The following is a 21,286-nucleotide window of genomic DNA, read 5'->3' as shown; positions in this document are numbered from 1 at the left end:
TTTGTTCTAGTTGGACAACTACAAACCTGGTGCTCATTTGATAGTTAGATCTGCTTCTTTGTCTAATTTACCATCTCTTTCATACTCTTTTATCAAAACTGTATACACTACTACTCACTCGCCTGTAACAATACATTAGTCTAAGTCTACTCTAAAACTATATCTTTTGTCGTTAATAGAGATATGGTTATTGAGTAGACCTTGGCAAATGTATATAAAAGAATAGAATTGAGATAAAAGATGATCTTTATTGTTTTGCAAACTGATTTGATATTTATACTAAATTAAAAGGTTACACACAAAGACTATGTGTACCTGACACTACCTTCCTCCCAAAAGAAAGTACGGGTAGGCAAAGAAAAAAAACTTCTATTTTGCTCTAGCAACACGAGGAATATACCAAGATTTTTGGGGTTTGGCACCATCATACTGGACAGAATGGAGACGATCCGTGTGAACCCAGGAGTTGTAGACTTTTCCTTCGATTTCTTGAATTTGGTAGATGTTGTAATCCAAATTTGTTTTCAAAAATACATATGGACCCATCCAATTGAACTCCAAACCCTTCTTGGATTCATGCCTCAACATGACATAATCCCCCACCTCAAAAATTTGGGCCTTGTTGCTCTTGAGCGCAGCATCCCATCGTTCCTTGTCCTTGCGAGCCTGTAGTATCATCTGTTCCTTGGCCTCAAATCGCTTTTCCTTGAGATCACGAATGCGAGCAAGAACATCTTCAGCAATCAATTCAGGGTCTTCCTCAGTTAAAGGATCCATAAACGGACGACGAGAATCGCCAGGCAACACAGGCTCTTGACCATAGACCAGGTAAAAAGGACTATATCCAGTAGTAGCATGCTTGCGGATACGACAAGAGAACAGTGATGAATCCACATATTCATCCCAAGAGTGAACCAGTCCTTTGACATACAGTGCGCGAAAAAAACGTTCCAGTGTTTTGCCAAATTGCACTTATAGCCAGTTTTCTCTGCAAATATCAAAGCTACTGGGGTTTGCTTAGTTTCGTAAATAGCCTAAGTAGTTGGCTATCAGATGATATATTATGCACTTTATTCACGTAATTAGAAAAAGAATGGTAGCCTCATGAAAAGTGAAAAGTCGAATTTATTAAATCTTATAAAAAAGCTCAATATTTAGTTGGACCACCTTTACTCTTGATAACCGCTTTGATTCGGCGTGGCATGCTGCCTATGTATTTAAGACAGTCTTCTCTTGTGAATTTATAACATTCCTGCTCAATTCTGTCTTCTAACTCAGAAATGCTGGCGGCCCTAGTAGGGTACTTGTTCAAACGACGTTTTAGTTGATGCCAGACATGTTCAATGGGGTTTAGGTCAGGGCTTTGGGGAGGGCCAATCAAGGACACTTTGCACAGAGAATCCGTGATGCGTGAACTATTTTTTAATGGGACCAGAAGTATGTGGTCCTGCGTTATCTTGCTTGAATCTAAACGTTTTCTTGTCCAGCCCATAGTACTCGATAGTGTCTAGCAAAGATGAGTCCAGAATTTCAGCATAAACTTCTGAGTTAACAGTTCCTTTGGTAATGGTGGAACCATAGCTGGGTTCCTCCGCTGTTATCATGCCCCAGAAAACAACGCCACCACCATCTCCCTGAACTTGAGCCTCAGTTTGATGAGGCATCAACTCAGTGGGCCTGTCAGTCCAGTAGAAAGATTCGCCGTCAGATCCCCAAATGTTGACCCTGGTTTCATCGGAAAATCCCCATTCACGCCAATCGTCCGCAGTCAAATGTCGATGTCTCTTGGCCCACACAAGACGTTTTTTCCGGTTCTCCGCAGACACGAAATTGGTCTTTACCTTTCTTTTAGCCTTGAACCCTTTGCGCTTGAGTATATACTGTATATTCCTCAAAGTCATCTGAACTCCCATATGAGCAAGGTAGCACTGCACACCCTTCGGGCCGTCTAAATTACCATTGCGGAGATTCCTCTCAATGTAGTTCATATTTTGCGTAGTGATTTTGCTGCGTCTTCCGGGTTTGGCATGTTTTGAATGACCAAGAAACTTCTTCCTATAGCGAGAAAGTACACTGACGGACAAGTTTGGGAAGATTTTTTGGATGGCACGGAGGGAACAACCTTGGTTGAAAAGAGCCTTGGCAGATCCTTGAACCTCCTGAGGAATGGGACGTGTCATGTTAAAAAAAGTGATGAAGTAAAAATGGTAAAATATAATGAGGGAAAAGACCAAAATCTCAGGCTTCTTTATACTTTTTTAAGCATTCCTCGGATAACTAACATTTTAAACATTATTGATATAAAAAATTACGGCTCTCAGATTACTTTCGTGGAATGTATACAAACAATAAGGTCATCAAGCGATATTTCCAATTTTACAAAATCGAAATTTTTTACTTTACGTCAGTTGCACTTGCTTAATATCTACTGTATCAATTATTTTAGTAGCTCATTTTGTGGCTAAAAACTCAAGCTTTCGTAGTCTTACTTTAGTTTTAAAACTGGAAAAAATTGACAGAGCTGTAAGTGTAAAACTACGAATTGGCAAAACACTGGAACGTTTTTTTCGCGCACTGTAGATGTAGATGTTTCTTGTGTAGTTCAATGTCATCACCCTTTGTATAAATCAGACAGTCATCAATGTAGCAAATCACGAAATCATCAAGATATTCCTTTAGGACATCATTCATCAAATACATCCATCTTGCACCCGAATTTTTCAATCCCATTGTAGAATTTGAGGCTTGATAGACTAAAATTCACGGAAAAAAAAGAATAAAAAAACAGTAAAGTCAACTTGATAAAGGTATGTTTTATTATCAAACTGACAGGTGTAAAGTAAACTGAAGTCTCTCTACTGGCCAGGTAGATGATCCTTCTTATATACTATAACAATGGATAAAAGTTCTATTAATTAGATTGACAAATAAGTCAACTCAGATCAACTAATGTCTAATCATGCTAAAAGACAACTCCAGCAAGCTAATCATGATTTAGCTCTGTCTGGATGAATAACTAGACTCTCATCCGAAGTACCCTGATCTATCCTTTCCATAAGGATAATTAATATCGATCTAGTAGCATGTATCCGATAGGTACAGTCTTCTTAGTCTATATTAATAGTACATATCTGAGTGTATATCGCTAAGCATACATCTTTAGCATGTATCTGGATATATGGCATGTCTATAGCATATCGTATGCATGTCTATAGCATGTCTCATATATAGTACAAGTCTGTAGTACATAAAGTATCTGTAGCTAGTATCACGGATATAAGCATGTGTCTTATAGCGTGGATCATGAAGTGCACATCTGAAGCAACAAGCTCATATTGCATTAATCTTGGTGCCTATCCAGATATGGTAAGCATCCGTAGTCAATGTCGGAATACAAGTATAAGTCTATAGCCTATATCTTATATAGTATAAATCTTATAGTACTAGCGTATCTGAAGTCCATATCTTCTCATGATCATAGTATAAATCGATATCGTACATCTAATCCAGTGTACATACAGTTTATATCTAAATCTGGTAACTGGATGAACTGTCGGAATGCAGATCATAGTGGATGTATTTCACACCCATCGCCATGACCGACCAAGAAAATTGACCATACCTGGTGTTGATCGCACTACATTGGGTTTCTTGACAAAGAGTACAGGACTACCCCATTCCGACACACATGGTTCAATGAATCCTTTACTTAGTAAATCATCCAATTGTTGTCGCAATTCCTTCAATTCCAATGGAGACATCCTATAAGGTGCCCGAGAAATAGGCTTGGTACCAGGCTCCAACTCAATCATTTCACCATCAGTACGACGAACCGGAGGCAACGTATCCAATGATCCCTTGAAAACATCAGGATAGGCTTCAGCAAACTCAGCACACCAGGCTTCATTCTCCTTGTCTTGATCCGTCAGCACCACATCCACATTGTTCAAATTCAAAAGACCATGCAATTCCCTTGGGGAGACCAGAAAACACTCCTCCACTTGTTTCTTTCTTAACATCCTCTCAAATTGTCTTGCAGTAATCACAAAATTACAATCATCGACATCATCAATACCCTCAGATCCAACAGTAACATCACCGTCTACTCCTGCATCAACCCCAGAACCAACAAATTTACCCTTAGATCCCACAAAATTAACATCGGCATCAACCATATCTGTACCACGAGTAGAACCAATCTTATTAGTATCAGCATCACCAAACGTAGCATCCATAGCAGCACCAGCATCACCAGATTCCAGAACCATCTCTTGATTGTGTAGTAGATTTTTGGGCTTCGTCTGCGTTTGAATTGGCATGATTAATGTAGAACCACCATTGGGAAGCTTAATTGACCATGAACTATGGAACCAATCAGGAATAGGTCGAACCTGACGCCGCCATGAGTTGCCCAAAATCAGATCAAATTTTGTATCAAATACATAAGCTTCCATATCATCCGTATAATCACTCAATTGTAAAGACAAAGTGGCAATAGATGAGATAGCAGATTGATGGCCATTAGCAGTTTCCACGGCTTGACCTTTAACAGCTCTTGATTGTGTAACTACGGAGGACAGTTTCGGACTAATATAATTAGCAGAAGCACCAGAATCAATCAATACAGAGCACAAATGGCCATTCACCCAACCATTGTACAGGGGCAATTTTGTATCAATTTTACCAGCAGACATCACAAATTCCAGATCCTTCTTGATTAGAGTATCGTCAATTACCAGAGGTTCAACATACGACTTAGAGGTAGGTAAGACACAATACAAATAAGCAGAATAATCAAAGTCTTTATTGTCTTCAGAAGCACCATCAAAGCCATGATCAATGTTGCCAGCCTCGGCATAATTCAATTGCTGTCGAGGTTCAGAAGGACAATCCCTCATGTAATGACCGAAACCTTCACAGTTGTGACATTGTACATTAGCACGATCACCATTACGAGCACGGCCACCACGCCCACCACGATGCTGTTGGCCGCCACGACTACCCCGAGAGCCATTGTAACTTCCACGAGTATTGCCACGACCACCACGAAGGCCATTAAAATCCCTACGATTGCCGCCTCCAAAACCACCACGAGCACCCATTGCAAAACCAACACGACCACTAGAGTTGTTCCAAGATTTCATGATGTTGTATAATTCACGGCGCTCCATCACCGACAAATCCATTGGATCATCCACCTGAAGATCCATAGTATCCACCGAAAAACCCCGAGAAATAGAGGAACTGGAATCTAAACGATTTCCTTCATAGTTATGAGCAGCACGGATGGCCTCAGTTAAAACAGGCTCTTCCATGTAAATGCTGTCCTTGATGTGAATTCGAGCGTTGGGATCTCGAAGGCCAGATAAAAACTTGTCAACTGCTTCTTCGTCTGTCATTCTTGGAATACTGAGTTTGATAGTCATGAATTCTTGAACATATTGAGCAATGGTAGACTTCTGTCGTAAGGCGCGCATGCGATCCCGAGCAACCGAGATAGCATTATCCGGTTTAAAAAATGCTCTTAATTCGGTCTTGAAGTGTAACCAATTAGTAGGCGCAGAATTTAGCAAACGCAGATTTTGATACCAAACTTTGGCAGCACCTGTCAAAAGAGTGATACCTAATTTGGCAATTTTATCATTATCAAACTTCTTGATATCCGCAAAGTCTTCGAGCGTCTGGATCCAAGATTCAATAATGAAGGGATCCCTTGAACCATTGTAACTTTTGGGCCGTTCCAAAAACTCGAAATCGTCTTCCTTGGATGTCTTGGCAAGGATTACCTCCTTCAAGATTTCAGCAAGCTTTATAATGTCACTACTATCACCAGTAGTACCTAATGGACTCCCATCTTGTTCAGTCATATTATTGTCGTTATTGTTATTGTCTAAGTTAATGTTGTCTAATCCAAACCACTTTTTTGCGATACTTGTAGCTAGTTGATTCCAATGTTCTTGTCTAGCTTTTGATGATTTGATTCTTTCTTCTTGAGTAAATTGACCCGGTCTTGTTTTTCTGAACTTGTTGTTATAAGCTTCGATATCACTTTCAAATTTTAGTATTTGAACGACTCTTTCTTCTATTTCAAATTGGTTCTTGAGTTTTTTGATTTCTTCCTCAGTCAAGCTATTCATTCACAATAAATAGTTTCAAATAAATGATCAAATGGTTCTGCTGCTACCAAATGTCGTTAATAGAGATACGGTTATTGAGTAGACCTTGGCAAATGTATATAAAAGAATAGAATTGAGAAAAAAGATGATCTTTATTGTTTTGCAAACTGATTTGATATTTATACTAAATTAAAAGGTTACACACAAAGACTATGTGTACCTGACAATATTTATACTAAATTAAAAGATTACACACAAAGACTATGTGTACCTGACACTTTAGTCACGACAATCGCTTACGTAAGCAAAACTGAACCAAAAATAAAAGTGAAAAGAGTGGGATTTGAACCCACGCCTCCGAAGAGATCACGACCTTAACGTGACGCCTTAGACCAACTCGGCCATCTTTCCTTATATATTTTATCATATGCTAATACGTTTAGGTAGTATATGTAATTTGAGATCTGATCGAGATATAAATGGAAGTAGATATAGAGAGTGTGCAGTGTGGAATACATCCACTATGATCTGCATTCCGACAGTTCATCCAGTTACCAGATTTAGATATAAACTGTATGTACACTGGATTAGATGTACGATATCGATTTATACTATGATCATGAGAAGATATGGACTTCAGATACGCTAGTACTATAAGATTCATACTATATAAGATATAGGCTATAGATGGCACCACGGACATGGATGGCACTATAGACTTATACTTGTATTCCGACATTAACTACGGATGTTTACCATATCTGGATAGGCACCAAGATTAATGCAATATGAGCTTGTTGCTTCAGATGTGCACTTCATGATCCACGCTATAAGACACATGCTTATATCCGTGATACTAGCTACAGATACTTTATGTACTACAGACTTGTACTATATATGAGACATGCTATAGACATGCATACGATATGCTATAGACATGCCATATATCCAGATACATGCTAAAGATGTATGCTTAGCGATATACACTCAGATATGTACTATTAATATAGACTAAGAAGACTGTACCTATCGGATACATGCTACTAGATCGATATTAATTATCCTTATGGAAAGGATAGATCAGGGTACTTCGGATGAGAGTCTAATTATTCATCCAGACAGAGCTAAATCATGATTAGCTTGCTGGAGTTGTCTTTTAGCATGATTAGACATTAGTTGATCTGAGTTGACTTATTTGTCAATCTAATTAATAGAACTTTTATCCATTGTTATAGTATATAAGAAGGATCATCTACCTGGCCAGTAGAGAGACTTCAGTTTACTTTACACCTGTCAGTTTGATAATAAAATATACCTTTATCAAGTTGACATTACTGTTTTTTATTCTTTTTTTTCCGTGAATTTTAGTCTGTAAAGCCTCAAATTCCACATTTTTTTCAACTCAAAGGTTATCACTTTTACACTTTATCTTATACTCTACATTTTATTATTCTACTTTAAAAACTATTTTTATCATGTCTCACAACCAATACAACGCTACCGAAAACACTCAAGAGGATATTGCTCAAGACTCTATCCGTGTTTCTTCTCCTTATGACTCATCTATGCAAGTGGATGAGCACGCTCAACTTTCTGCAGTTGATCATCTTCTCAAGAAGATTGACACTGCTCAGGCTCGCTTGGATCAGATCCATCGTAACGCTGGTGATACTTACACTGAGGAAGAACGCTTGGCGGCTGATGAAGCATCTGCGTCTATCGAATGGCTCAGCAAGCAAGTCAATGCGATTACTAAGAGGGCTGATTCCAAAGCAAGACCTGTCAATCTCAATGAGATCCCCCGTTTCCAGGTGGTAGGACAAGCTAAGCATTGGCCTGACCATCCAAGATTCACCACAGTCGATCATTTCTTCAGTGCTTTTGAGAACGTCATCAGAGCATCCGGTAATGAAGTAAATTTGGTTTGGAAACGCTACGTGCCTGTTTCACTGCCATTTGACTTCGAATCATGGACCAAGAATGATCTTCTGGCATGCAATGATTGGGATCAAGCCAAGGCATTGTTCCGCAAACATTTTGGTGCTCCCATCAACTCTGAGGAATCCATGGCCAAACTCTTCAGCATGCGCATGAAGAACAAAGATACTCTACAGGACTATACGAATAAGTTCATGAAGTACGTCAAGGATTGTGGCTTCCCTCCTAACAGCAACATGTTAGCCAAGTTCTATCAGTTCACGCTGTTACGCAAGAATCAGCAAATGATGGTCAACCAAATGTCCGTCAAGCATGGTTCCAACCACAAATGGACTATCAACGAGATCTATGAGTGTGTGTTGCCTTTGTTCCTTGTTGACGAGCAAAATCGTGGTGATGATGATGTTGAGGTCGACATCAGAGGTAAGTGTAAGGGTGGTTCTGGTGGTTCTGGTTCGAGAACAAAGATGGCAAGGGTATCTGCCACTGGGTATTTCTGTGCGAAGCATGGCGGGAGCAATGCCAACCACAACACCATTGACTGTAAGTCAAGATTGAAGCACTTTGGCTCTGACAACAAGCCTAACCGGGCTACTACTGCTGCTCCGTATTCTATGAATTCCTCATCCTCTGATCCCAAAACCTGCAACTTTTGTGGTAAGCCCCGTGCTTACGGTCATCGTTGTCAAGAGTTCTACGACTGGAAGAAGGAGAGAGAATCAAGGAAGAACATTGGTGTGCATACTGTACAAACAACCACTGTTCGCAAGGACAACAAGTCTGGTTCTGGTTCTGAGACCAACGATGTTACCATGGAAAGTAGCACTGATTCTGACATTGGTGATGCTGTTGGAGATGTCACCATGGAGGAAATAGATGCTTGCTTGGACGAGATTGAAGCAGAGGATGCCTCGCTCAACTGTAAGTCTAATGTGAAAAATGTACCTGAAAGTTTCAATCCATTTCAGTTACTGACTCCTATTATTTTAGAGAGCAAAGAAGGAAAACCAGTCCGTTTGATCGCGAAAGTAGATACGGGATCAGATTCCACCTTCTTAAATAAAAACATTTTTCACAATAAATTACTATTCACTTCCCAAGATATTATTTCTGTTGAAGGCAATTTGAACTTTCTGAGTCATTCAGTAAAGAGATTGGGTAAAACACCAGCTATCAAGATAAGATATCTTAATGACATTGCATTTGATCACTCGTTTGAGCTATCCAATTTTATTCAGGACCTAGGCGATTTTGATGTGCTACTGGGTGTAGACACATTGAGTCGACTTAGAATTGGGCTAACTGGCGTTGCTCACAAGTTTGCTGATATTGGACATCTTACAGAGGAAGAGAAATCAGAGCTTCTTGAAAGCATCGATTTCGAAAATGTCAATTTTGATACTAAACATTCTATTGATCCAGAAACCGCATCAATCTTTGAATCCCAAGCTGAGGAGAATAAGTATATGAGCAACATCCAAGATGCTATTGATGAGAATCAGAGAATCAAGCCTGGAACGTTTTGTAACGTGCCTGAATCTGAGATCACTATACCAATCAAGGAGAATGTTGATTACTACGTCAAGCAATATCCGATCGCACATCATGCAATGCCCGAAATCGAAAAGCAATTGAATGAATGGCTGGATGCAGGAATTGTAGAACAGTGTAGACCTAACGGCTTATTCAACAGCCCTCTCATTGCAGTATCAAAGAAGGACAATGATGGCAAACCCACCAAAACTCGAGTTTGTATGGATGTGCGGAGGATCAACCAGCATATGCCCAACAATACAAACCAATTTGAGATACCAAATATACAGGATATCTTCACCCGGATCAAGCAGAAGGGGACAATATTTTCGAAAATCGATCTGAAAAACGCATATTTTTCATTTAGAATTTCTGACATATCAAGAAATGTGCTTTTGTTCAATTTTAGAGGAAAATCGTATAGATGGTTAGGCTGCTGTTTCGGGTTGCGCCCAATCACATCTGTCTTTAGCTCTGTCATGAACATTTTGTTTTCTGATATGCCCAACGTGGAGGTCTATGTGGACGACCTATGCCTCGTATCTTCATCCTTATCCAGTCATTGCGAATTGATTAAGGAGGTGCTGAGACGCTTGACACATGCCAACTTAAAGATTGGTGTTGAAAAGTGCTCCTGGTTTCGATCTAGCATCTACTTGCTAGGCTTTGTAGTTGGTCCTCATGTTTCCAAGGTTGACATGCGACGTCTCTCTGACATTGATCATTGGGGTCCATGCAAATCTGCCAAACAGGTTAAACAACTAGCTGGTGTTATTTCATATTTGAGACCACACATCCCAAATCTGTCAAAACTGATGGCGCCTATTGATGCTCTACGAAATGATCCAGATGCTGGTAGCAAATGGACTGAGGAGCACACCAAACGACTTGAGATTATCAAGAAGGTCTTGTTATCTGAAGCTTTACTGACTGCACCAGACATGAATAAGAAATTTTATCTTGAATGTGATGCTAGCTTATATGCAGTTGCAGTCATTTTGACGCAGCGCGACGATCAAGGACGCACAGTCTATGTGGCGATGTTGAGCAAATCTCTGACCAAATCCCAACAGAACTGGCCTGTCCTGAGACGAGAACTGTATGCCGTGTTATTCGGTTTAGTTCGTTTGCGACCCTTATTGTACGGGCATCCTGAGATTGAGGTTATGACAGATCATCGAGCTCTGATTTATATCTACACATGTAAATGTCCTACTAGAGTCATTCAAAATTACATGGAGATTTTAAACGAGTATCCCCAACTGCAATTCACTCATATCAAGGGCTTAGACAACATCTTACCTGACAAACTTAGTCGCTTGTATGAACCTTTAGAAGATTATACAGAGCTGGCGGGAGACAGTGATAAGAAAATTGCTAAATTACAAAAGAATATCATGAGAAGCAAAGGCTCCAAGAAACGATTCATTGGCAACAATAAGCAAACAAAGCATTATCTAACCAAGAACAACGTAGTCTATAATAAAGACAAGCACTTGAATGTACTTGCTATGAAGATCAAGGAGGGCAATTATGAAAGCGTTGCTTACATTGCACCACCTGACAATGAGAGAGACCAACTGCTTCGTGAAACTCATGAATTTGGACACTTTGGTGCCACTAGTATTGTCAAGAAACTACATGAAGAAGGTATTCATTGGACAGGTCTATATGATGATGCAAAGGCAATTTGTCAATCATGTATGGAATGTGCAAGGCATAATGTAGTTCAAAAGGGTTACCATGAACTGAGAAACGTTGTAGCGTATGGTCCATTTGATCACATAGGCATTGACTTTCTTGGTCCGTTAACTCCAACCAACAATGGCAATATATATATATTAGTTGTATACGACATTTGCACCAGATTTATTATAACTCGTGCATTGCCCAACAAACAAACCGATACTGTCGCTAGAGCTCTGACTACCATCTTTGGAGACTTTGGCGTAGTACAAATACTACAATCTGATAATGGACGTGAATTCAAGAGTGCTTTGATGAGCGAGATCGGTAAAGCACTTGGCATCAATCAAAGATACTCTACGGCTTTCCACGCTAGGGGCAATGGTGCATCCGAATCAGGTGTTAAAAATATTCTTAATGCACTTCGTAAGATGGTCAGTGAACACATCTATGACTGGGACTCGGTTCTACCTGGAACTCAACTGGCTATAAACACAAAAATTAGGTATCGCACTGAGAGTGCACCTTTTCAATTGATGTTTGCTAGACCATTGAATAGATTCGTAGACTACGATGATCCTAAGATCAAGGACAACTTACCAAAGAAGCCAATGACTCTCGGTGAGCTACGCAAGAAGGCAGAGATTATGAACCAGGTTGTCTTTCCAGCTATTAACCAAAGAACACAACGCATTATTGAAGAGCAAGCAACGCGATTCAATAAGCATCACAAGATTACACACTTCAAAGTTGGTGATTGGGTTATGGTAAGACTTCCGCATAGAGAAAGCAAACTTGAGGCCGCTTATGATGGACCTTATCAAGTTGTTCAAAAGAAAAGATCTACATATGTGTTGAAAGACGATATGAATGAACTACTACATCGCGACTATGTGCCATCTGAATTGAAGCTGGTAGCAATCGACGAGTCTATCATCGAACAAGAAGTATATGAGGTTGACGAGATCAGAGCGCATCGTGGTCCTGAACACAATAGAGAGTATTTGGTAAAATGGAAGACATTTGGAGAAGCTGTCAACTCCTGGGAAACTGCTGCATCGTTCAACAACCCTCAAACCATTCGTAAGTACTGGGCAAAGATCAAGGAATACGAGCTGCTTGAGAAGAGAAGACAGGCACTAAATAGTGACACTGCTTCCTCCAAATCAAAGCGTAAGCGTGATGATTCTGACAAGCGTTTGAGAGGCTCTAAGAGACTCAACGTTGCAGAACAGTAAAGTGATGTTTGTCATGGGATATATCAGGGCAACATGCAAATTGCAGTAGCACCTTTAGACTATCACATTGCGTTATATCTTTGTCAGCGAATGCGAAATACAGATCATTGATCGTTTACATAATTCTTTGAATTAGTCAACATGCGTTGAAACTGGTGGGGGCAAATGTGGAATACATCCACTATGATCTGCATTCCGACAGTTCATCCAGTTACCAGATTTAGATATAAACTGTATGTACACTGGATTAGATGTACGATATCGATTTATACTATGATCATGAGAAGATATGGACTTCAGATACGCTAGTACTATAAGATTCATACTATATAAGATATAGGCTATAGATGGCACCACGGACATGGATGGCACTATAGACTTATACTTGTATTCCGACATTAACTACGGATGTTTACCATATCTGGATAGGCACCAAGATTAATGCAATATGAGCTTGTTGCTTCAGATGTGCACTTCATGATCCACGCTATAAGACACATGCTTATATCCGTGATACTAGCTACAGATACTTTATGTACTACAGACTTGTACTATATATGAGACATGCTATAGACATGCATACGATATGCTATAGACATGCCATATATCCAGATACATGCTAAAGATGTATGCTTAGCGATATACACTCAGATATGTACTATTAATATAGACTAAGAAGACTGTACCTATCGGATACATGCTACTAGATCGATATTAATTATCCTTATGGAAAGGATAGATCAGGGTACTTCGGATGAGAGTCTAATTATTCATCCAGACAGAGCTAAATCATGATTAGCTTGCTGGAGTTGTCTTTTAGCATGATTAGACATTAGTTGATCTGAGTTGACTTATTTGTCAATCTAATTAATAGAACTTTTATCCATTGTTATAGTATATAAGAAGGATCATCTACCTGGCCAGTAGAGAGACTTCAGTTTACTTTACACCTGTCAGTTTGATAATAAAATATATCTTTATCAAGTTGACATTACTGTTTTTTTATTCTTTTTTTTCCGTGAATTTTAGTCTGTAAAGCCTCAAATTCCACATGCAGGAAGATGTTATAGCCTTTTAGTTGAATGGATAAAATGTTGCTTTATTAATATTAGATTGGAGCATTGATTTTATCCAATATAGTTTGTGTAATGTTGTGCGTTATCCATGTTAATCGCTGTTTAATGTTCCTGGTAGCTGGCGCTCTAGGTTTAAACCTGCGCTTCTTATTCTTGTTTGCGTTTAGTCTGTCAATGATATCCTGCAGATCTAAATCACTGTCAGAATACCCTTCAACCTTGATATTTTGTCATGATGGTAAAAGGATTTTGTGGTGGTGTTGATTCCAAGAAGCGGTATCTGAACTCTGAGCCTATCAGAACGCTGTTCCTGAACTGGTGTTTAAACCCGTTACTCTTACATTTTATAATTTGACATATATTTTGATCTACACAACACATTGGAAATAAATTGAACTTTCTTACTACGTTTAAATCTTTTAGGTACATAACTTTATATACACATTTAATCGCTGAGATACTGTCTACATCAAGGTTATTGCAACACATCAGCAACTTAAACAGCTCTAATTACTTGGTTTTGTCTCGGGATCAACTATTACTGCAAGATCTTCCACACATTTCGCTACACATTTCACAAAACCAGCACCGCAGAGTATCAATTTTAATAAATATTAAACTTTCTCTAATGATTATTTTGATAGTTGATAGTCAAGATATAAGTAATGTTGTGTGGAAAGGAAGACTATAAGAACTATCCCAATAATTATAAGAGATGAATTCAAGGGTTCTTTAGGTTGTCCGTACTAAATTGACACTAGTAACTAAACTCCAGGTTAAAATAAGAAGAAAATGGATAATGTTTATTAAGATGCCATTCAAAATGCTATTTATATATGCTATTGTTCTATTGTTATTCTCCTGTCAAACTCAATTCAGATCCGAATATCAGTGCCCTGATCAAAATGTAACCTCAAATTGAATTGCTTTTAATCTAATGTCAATTTCATGTACCCGCGTTCTTGAGTTGATCCATTGTTTAAAATAGTAACGCCCCAATTCCATTGTTGTAATTCTACTCGAATATAGTACCGATTCCTCATCAATTGGTTTGCATCTATTCTGAGTCAAAGTCCAGGGTCAAATCCACAGTTCAAATTGGTAATCCTTGGCTATTAGCGCGCAATCTCATTTAGATCCCTGACTAATCCATCGATTCAACAATATCGGCTCCAAACATTGATTAGATCTTCGGCTAAACTGGACAAGAGCACCACGAGTACATGGATATGTAACAACAACAAAATAGAAACGACACCAATGAGTAAACACCAACATTGATTAGCAACGCACCAAATAAAGATCGCATCGACTAGAATAACAGTATCAACGCACCATCAAGAGATAACATGCAATTTTATATCAATTATATGAGTGTATCAATGCACCAGAACACCACACCAACGAGTAACTGTCGTGCCAGAAGGGCTACAACTGTCTACAAAGATTAAGGTATTCTTGATGGGTAAATATGTCTGTGTTGTGCAACAACATGGACAAGCTATGATAATTGAAGTGCATCTCAGCTATCTAAATACTGAGGTTCATCAGATGTGATAAGCGTTGTACAAGATAAATTGCTACTTTGGCATTCAGAACTTAGTATAAATAGAATAACGCTTGTCTTCATCAATAAAACTTTAGTTTTTGTGTCTAATCTTATTCAAATAAGTTTTTTCTTATTTCTATAATATTGAACATTTTTTATATGCTACAAATAATAATCCGTTTATTCTTTGTGCTTAACAGAGTTGATGCCTCATCAAACTGAGGCTCAAGTCCAGGGAGATGGTGGTAATATTGTTTTCTGCGGCATGATAACAGCGGAGGAACCCAATTATGGTTCTACCTTTACCGATGGTGTGGAATACACCCACTATGATCTGCATTCCGACAGTTCATCCAGTTACCAGATTTAGATATAAACTGTATGTACACTGGATTAGATGTACGATATTGATTTATACTACAAGAAGATATGGACTTCAGATACGCTAGTACTATAAGATTCATACTATATAAGATATAGGCTATATATGGCACCACGAACATGGATGGCGCTATAGACTTATACTTGTATTCCGACATTGACTACGGATGTTTACCATATCTGGATAAGCACCAAGGTTAATGCAATATGAGCTTGTCGCTTCAGATGTGCACTTTATGATCCACGCTATAAGACACATGCTTATATCCGTGATACTAGCTACAGATACTTTATGTACTACAGACTTGTACTATATATGAGACATGCTACAGACATGCATACTGCAGTGAAATCAGGTTTAAATAGATTTCACAAAAAAATAAAGCAATAGTAAAATACAATAGAAATCAATTGTATTTTATTTGTATATAAAATGAACTGAAAGTCCTGAAATTGAGTAAAAAAAAAAAAAAAAGAAGAGTATTTATACACTTGCAACTGGCTTGTAGGATTAGTGATGATAGAGAGCAATAGGTGCTGCTATTGCGATATCTGGCAAATGTTGTTGATGTTTGATTTAAAGTGGTAATCAATGCAAGAGCACTGGCCATAAGGGTTGATTTGAGTAACCTTGATGGTTTAAAGTGTGACGTTTGTTATTGAAGTATGAAACTCTTTATCTGGGATATTGTGCAACTATGGCAGCAGGGCATAGTGGTCATATTTGAATATGCTTGTTATTGATTTGATTTTATTTGGATAAAGATAACATCTCTTATTACGGCCATCATGGGTGTGATTGAATACACTGTGATTAGGAGTGATTCATTCACACGATGTGCGATATAAGCGTGTATCTTTACTTTAGTATGTTTAAATGGTTGTTGATGTACGTTTGAGCGCTTTTACTAATAGATCCAAATAGCATGAATTTGAATGAGTGCTATTCGGTGAATTTCGGTTTTCAATTAAGTTGCGTTTGGGTGGCTATTTCATTACAATGCCAGAGCTTCAAGCAATAGCTCATTTGATAGGAAATTTTTTGGTCTACAATGTTTAGTAATGCTTAACAAAATGTTCTGATGACAGATACTGATTAATCTTTTAAAAACAGTGAAAAAGTCGCAAAATTTAACTTATCAAATGTTAGCTGAATAATGTACAGCAAACACTTGATATAGATACCATTGTATTCTCATTTGAATTTTCTACAAGTTTCATATAAGTTTGAAGGGGTGTTTACTATCAAGAAACGCGTAATGTTAAGGTCGATAGATTTTGGAATCCCATGGATCCTGATTCAGCACATTAAAAATTGAAGCTCCGTAGACTTATCGCATGTGTACACTACACAAGTATGAATTTGATCAAGCATTTTAAAGATTGGAGCGTACGAAACGGGCCATATTAACTTGCTGGTTTCAAATTATCAATAGATACATGACATGCTGAAGAATCTTGTTGTTAAGACTAGACAACTGTAACTTGCTTTATTCAGAAATATTGAGATTTCCAATTTAGCCTATGCATATCTTCCGCGCTTAAAAATTTGATTATTTTTCGAGACAGGCCTCTCCACTTTCCAGTATCATGTCTTCAGCCGTTTATGGTTTGCTTGACGTAGATCTGCCGCATATTTAATTTTCTTGGATCGCTGTACTTTACTACATATCAAATGCCGGATTTACAGAATTATTTTCTATTTTCAGGTTGAACTATCTAACTACAATTTTCTTTGTATGAAGCCAGAGCTTTGAAAGAGCATAATACTATAGCAAAATTTTGCCAGAAAAACGATGATGGTGTAATTGGGTTCTAGATTGGATAATTTATTGCTGAGAAAAAAAGGATTTTTAAAATAAGTCGATTTTCGGCTTTGAGTGATGAGTTTCATATAGGAACTTGTTAACTACAAGTCATTACGTAGAATAAATTGATAGATCCAGTGCTCGGAAGCGTTCTATTTAGTACCGCTTGGCAATAGCTTGCTTGGTTGTGATTTGGCAAAGAGCCAAAGGTGTACTGCGCATTTTACCAGAAAGGGTAAATTCCTTCTTTGCACGCACTATTTTGATTCTAAAGACTTTATTCCAAGACCATTGCATGCCTAATTTGAGCAGTTGCCAAGCATATAAAGGAATTTTAAGTCCTTACATTGGCTGTCAAAAATATGATCGAGGAAAGTGTAACAGAACCAATATATAAAAAGGGAACAGTGTTTGGACGCTATTCCTTGATTAACTGTCAACTCAATCTGGCTTCTCCATTAATCGAATTTTTCTCCTCTTTGTTTGCTCTACAAAATAAAACCTCATTTATATACCTACGAAGCTTTCTTGACAAAATTATTTTTTCGACTCTCAAATTGAAGTTTACAGTGACAAAAACACGCCATTTTTTAATAACACCATGATAGTATCTATGTGGTACTCAAGTCTATAAAATAAGTTTAGGGCATGGTATGATTAATAGTAGCGCACAAAAAGAATTCTATATGCGCAACTGTAGCAAGAGTTAGCCTTGGGCGATCGTTATTCAACAACTTGGCCGAGGCTGACCTATTGGCCGCTGTAGATCCGTGAAACTGATGCTACGGCTCCCAGCAAGATCTTAAAAAATAGGTAAATCTTGTGTCTATGCAATGAATGATGCTAAAAGTGAACTGATAGAGATATTCTCCTTTGAAAACCATCAAAGATTTGGAAAACAGGCTTGTTTGAATCCAGTCTGTACCGTACCTACCAAGAGTGGTATTATTTGATGCGCAGCTCAATTCTCTGCAAACTTGTTACAGACTGCTGCAAAGATTGTCGATATAAAAAATAGCACCTTTAAGCGACGCAACGGTTGAAATATGCATTATATTGCTATTTAGCTAGTGACAACTTTGGGTTATCAAGCCTAGCCCTACCAAGTGAAGGGGTGCGTCTTCTTCTAGCTTCGCAAGATACTCCATAGTACTAATTAAAGGAAAAACGAATTCCGATGCTATGAAGATTATCAGTTGTGAATATTCATCTTGTAAAATTTACTAAATGTATACGAACAGGAAGTATTCAGCTATGAATTTGAGGGGCTTTTTATCGCCTAACTGTGGCGCACTTCTTGCACTCTTCTTCCATTGCCTTGCATTCAATCGATGATATTCATGGTAGAAGGACACGCCACAGTGCACCTTTTCTTGACTTGACTGACCGCGCCTTGCATGAAGCTGCTTTGATTGGCTTAAAAAATTCTCTTCAACACTGGCTCTTTGTTTGTCTTTTTCTGTCTCTTTTGATTTTTTCTTGTCAACTTATGGATTCCGGTAGTGCTACAATTACCACCACGGATAAAGCCTGGACTAAACGACCATCAGATCCCAACATGAGTGATGAAAGTAATGACCATGCAGCTCATTACGGCAAGGACGGATGTTGACATGTCATTTCATATTTTAGTAAAAGAAGACATCAAAAAGCCAAGAACCGATGACGATGATCTCAAATTGACAGCCAAGCAGAAAAAGAAGGCAGCCAAGGCTCGCAAGCTCGGCATGTCGTACCATGTCATTGATAACGAACTCGTAGGTGAGCATATCGGTTGATATGTATCATTGGATATTCAAGCGTGTAGGGTAGGTCATTCAACCAAAGCTTTTCTTTAAGCACTTCAATGATTTTGCAACAATGAAGGATGCTCGCAATTTGATGTTGACAGCACTAGCGCCCAAGGGTAAACAAGCACGTCTTGCTGAAATTCCTGATTTTCCCGGTGTAGCACCAGTAAGAAGAGCAATCATGATTGATGTCCCTATCTACGACCCTTTTGAAATGGGACTACCCATTGAAGCTCGTAACGTATCGAAAGCAGATTCAGCTGCAGTGTATGATCAAATGAAAGCTGAACCTCTTTACGAGTATATTAAGCAAATGGATGACGAAAGCACGGAAATCTTGGGTTTGATTAGTGCTGCTGGATTTGATCAGTATAAGCGAGTACATGATCGGTTCCTGGACCTTTTAGAAGTGCCATTGTCCAAGGGCGAGATCAAAAAGAAGAGAGAGGAAGAGGATAAAGGTATCTTGGGGGATGACAAATTACATAGCATGATATGACGCTGTTGCTTACATGCATGCATGCACACGCTAGATCCTGATCAGAAGAGAGCCATTGTTCCAGAAGTTTTGATCATGACCAAAGAAGAATTGCAGATGGAGGACTTTCCTATCCCCATGAGCTTGGATCCATACAGCGTATTAGAGGACGGCTGGGTGGACACATTGCCTGGTGCAGGATTAACACCCAAAAGGTTGGTTGCTTTGGATTGTGAAATGGTTAGTAGATACGATTGGTATGAGGGTAATAGAAACGCTAAACCGCAGGATAGTGCAAAACAGTGAATGGCTATGCAGTGACTCGAGTAGCGCTGGTGGATAGAGGTACTATATAAGGATATGTAGCATGAGAACAACTTCTCATTCTGTGTGTTGTATGTAGATAATAATCAACTGATCAATGAACTCGTCAAGCCCAGTGAAGAGATCACAGACTACGTTACACATATCAGTGGAGTGGACGAAAAGTCTTTAATAGGCATCAGCACGACATTAGCCGATATCCAAAAGAAGATACAGAAATATGTGGATGGAGACACGATCCTTGTGGGCCATGGATTAGTGAATGACATGAAGTGCCTTAAGATGAGACATCCTTACATTATCGATACTGCCATCATATACCACCACAAAAACGGGCCACCTTACAAACCATCGCTCCGTGATTTGACTGTACGCTATTTGAAACGTACCATCCAGATTAGAGACGAGGATAAAAAGCCAGGGGAGGACAAGGGTCATGATCCCTGTGAAGATGCTATAGCCAGTCTAGAATTACTGGAAAGAAAACTTCGCTATGGCATCAATTACGGTCTAGCTGGGTTATCTCAAGTGGAAACTATCATAGACTTTTTAAAGCGTAGTAACCAGCAGGGTGCAGTGATTGAATGTAATGCAGACCTCAGTCAGTTGATGAAGAACAAATTGGCCGAGAACAATACAGAGGACTACTGCCCCAAGCAAACGGATGAAGAAGTGACTCAAAAGGTGATTGAGCAGCACAAGCACAGAGACCTTGTCCTTGCTAGGTTTGATCTTCCTCAAGAGTCTGAGCAAGAGAGAAGACGCGCATTTTTCAGCATGTTCAAAGAGATTCACCAGGCCATGGAACCTAATACAGCTTTTTGTATCACAACTGGCTATAGATCCAATAAGCAACGAGATCAGTAAGTGGATACGTACAATAAGGCAATCCGCTAGTAATTCTTAGATGGAGAATGTAGGCTTAGAGAGAAACGAGTTGAGTACAAGAAAAAGCTCAAGAAGGTGGGTTTAGCCGAGATCCCCATGGAAGAGCGCTGGAGCATAGACGATGAGCATTTATTAGAAAAGGTGGCAGACGATACTCGAAGAGGATTTATATTTTCATCTGTCAAGAACGCTTAACTTGAATAAATAGAATTAGGAATTGTCCATTTTCATTCAATGCACCGAAAATTCCGGAGATAATGTCCAGAGTTCCACCAATGCTTGGTATTACATAGGGGCTTGAGAGAGGACGAGTATCAATGAAGAGAGGACTAGATGTGTGTATGTGTGTGTGCCTATGAATATCATTTGTTTGCTCGATGCAAGCGCATGCAAATGCACTTGGGTGTGTGATCAAGCCAACGGCCAATTTGCATACAGAGTGTATCTTGTTCCTGAATTTGAATGTAGCTACGCTGTAAGC

The 21,286-nt window shown here is 38.9% G+C and overlaps 5 protein-coding genes and 1 non-coding gene across 6 annotated transcripts; 2 read left to right on the top strand and 4 right to left on the bottom strand.

Annotated features, from left to right (window-relative positions):
• Positions 1-369: 369 nt before the first annotated feature.
• On the bottom strand, positions 370-929 carry TAF11 (transcription initiation factor TFIID subunit 11; the record flags this gene model as incomplete). Its single annotated transcript, XM_064829641.1, has 2 exons — positions 370-838; positions 916-929. The coding sequence occupies 2 exons, from the start codon at positions 927-929 to the stop codon at positions 370-372; spliced, it is 483 nt and encodes a 160-aa protein (XP_064682143.1).
• A 486-nt stretch (positions 930-1,415) lies between these two features.
• On the bottom strand, positions 1,416-2,180 carry ATC70_010424 (uncharacterized protein; the record flags this gene model as incomplete). Its single annotated transcript, XM_064829640.1, has 1 exon — positions 1,416-2,180. One exon carries the CDS (start codon positions 2,178-2,180, stop codon positions 1,416-1,418), a length of 765 nt encoding a protein of 254 aa, XP_064682142.1.
• Positions 2,181-3,581: 1,401 nt separating this feature from the next.
• ATC70_010423 (uncharacterized protein) lies at positions 3,582-6,137 on the bottom strand (the record flags this gene model as incomplete). The annotated part of the gene is made up of 1 exon (XM_064829639.1): positions 3,582-6,137. One exon carries the CDS (start codon positions 6,135-6,137, stop codon positions 3,582-3,584), a length of 2,556 nt encoding a protein of 851 aa, XP_064682141.1.
• Positions 6,138-6,444: 307 nt separating this feature from the next.
• ATC70_010422 lies at positions 6,445-6,527 on the bottom strand. Its single transcript has one exon. It is a non-coding gene; the product is annotated as a tRNA-Leu (tRNA).
• Positions 6,528-7,591: 1,064 nt separating this feature from the next.
• ATC70_010421 (Homogentisate 1,2-dioxygenase) lies at positions 7,592-12,511 on the top strand (the record flags this gene model as incomplete). The annotated part of the gene is made up of 1 exon (XM_064829638.1): positions 7,592-12,511. One exon carries the CDS (start codon positions 7,592-7,594, stop codon positions 12,509-12,511), a length of 4,920 nt encoding a protein of 1,639 aa, XP_064682140.1.
• A 6,303-nt stretch (positions 12,512-18,814) lies between these two features.
• USF1_2 (Upstream stimulatory factor 1) lies at positions 18,815-21,000 on the top strand (the record flags this gene model as incomplete). The annotated part of the gene is made up of 7 exons (XM_064829637.1): positions 18,815-18,896; positions 18,958-19,082; positions 19,138-19,576; positions 19,649-19,833; positions 19,887-19,938; positions 19,997-20,780; positions 20,838-21,000. 7 exons carry the CDS (start codon positions 18,815-18,817, stop codon positions 20,998-21,000), a joined length of 1,830 nt encoding a protein of 609 aa, XP_064682139.1.
• Positions 21,001-21,286: the final 286 nt, after the last annotated feature.

The sequence above is a fragment of the Mucor velutinosus genome, assembly GCF_035048745.1.
Source record: "Mucor velutinosus strain NIH1002 chromosome Unknown tig00001564, whole genome shotgun sequence".
Lineage (NCBI taxonomy): Eukaryota > Fungi > Mucoromycota > Mucoromycetes > Mucorales > Mucoraceae > Mucor > Mucor velutinosus.
Note: the sequence above shows the minus strand (reverse complement) of the source record. Positions and strands in the feature narration are given on the sequence as shown.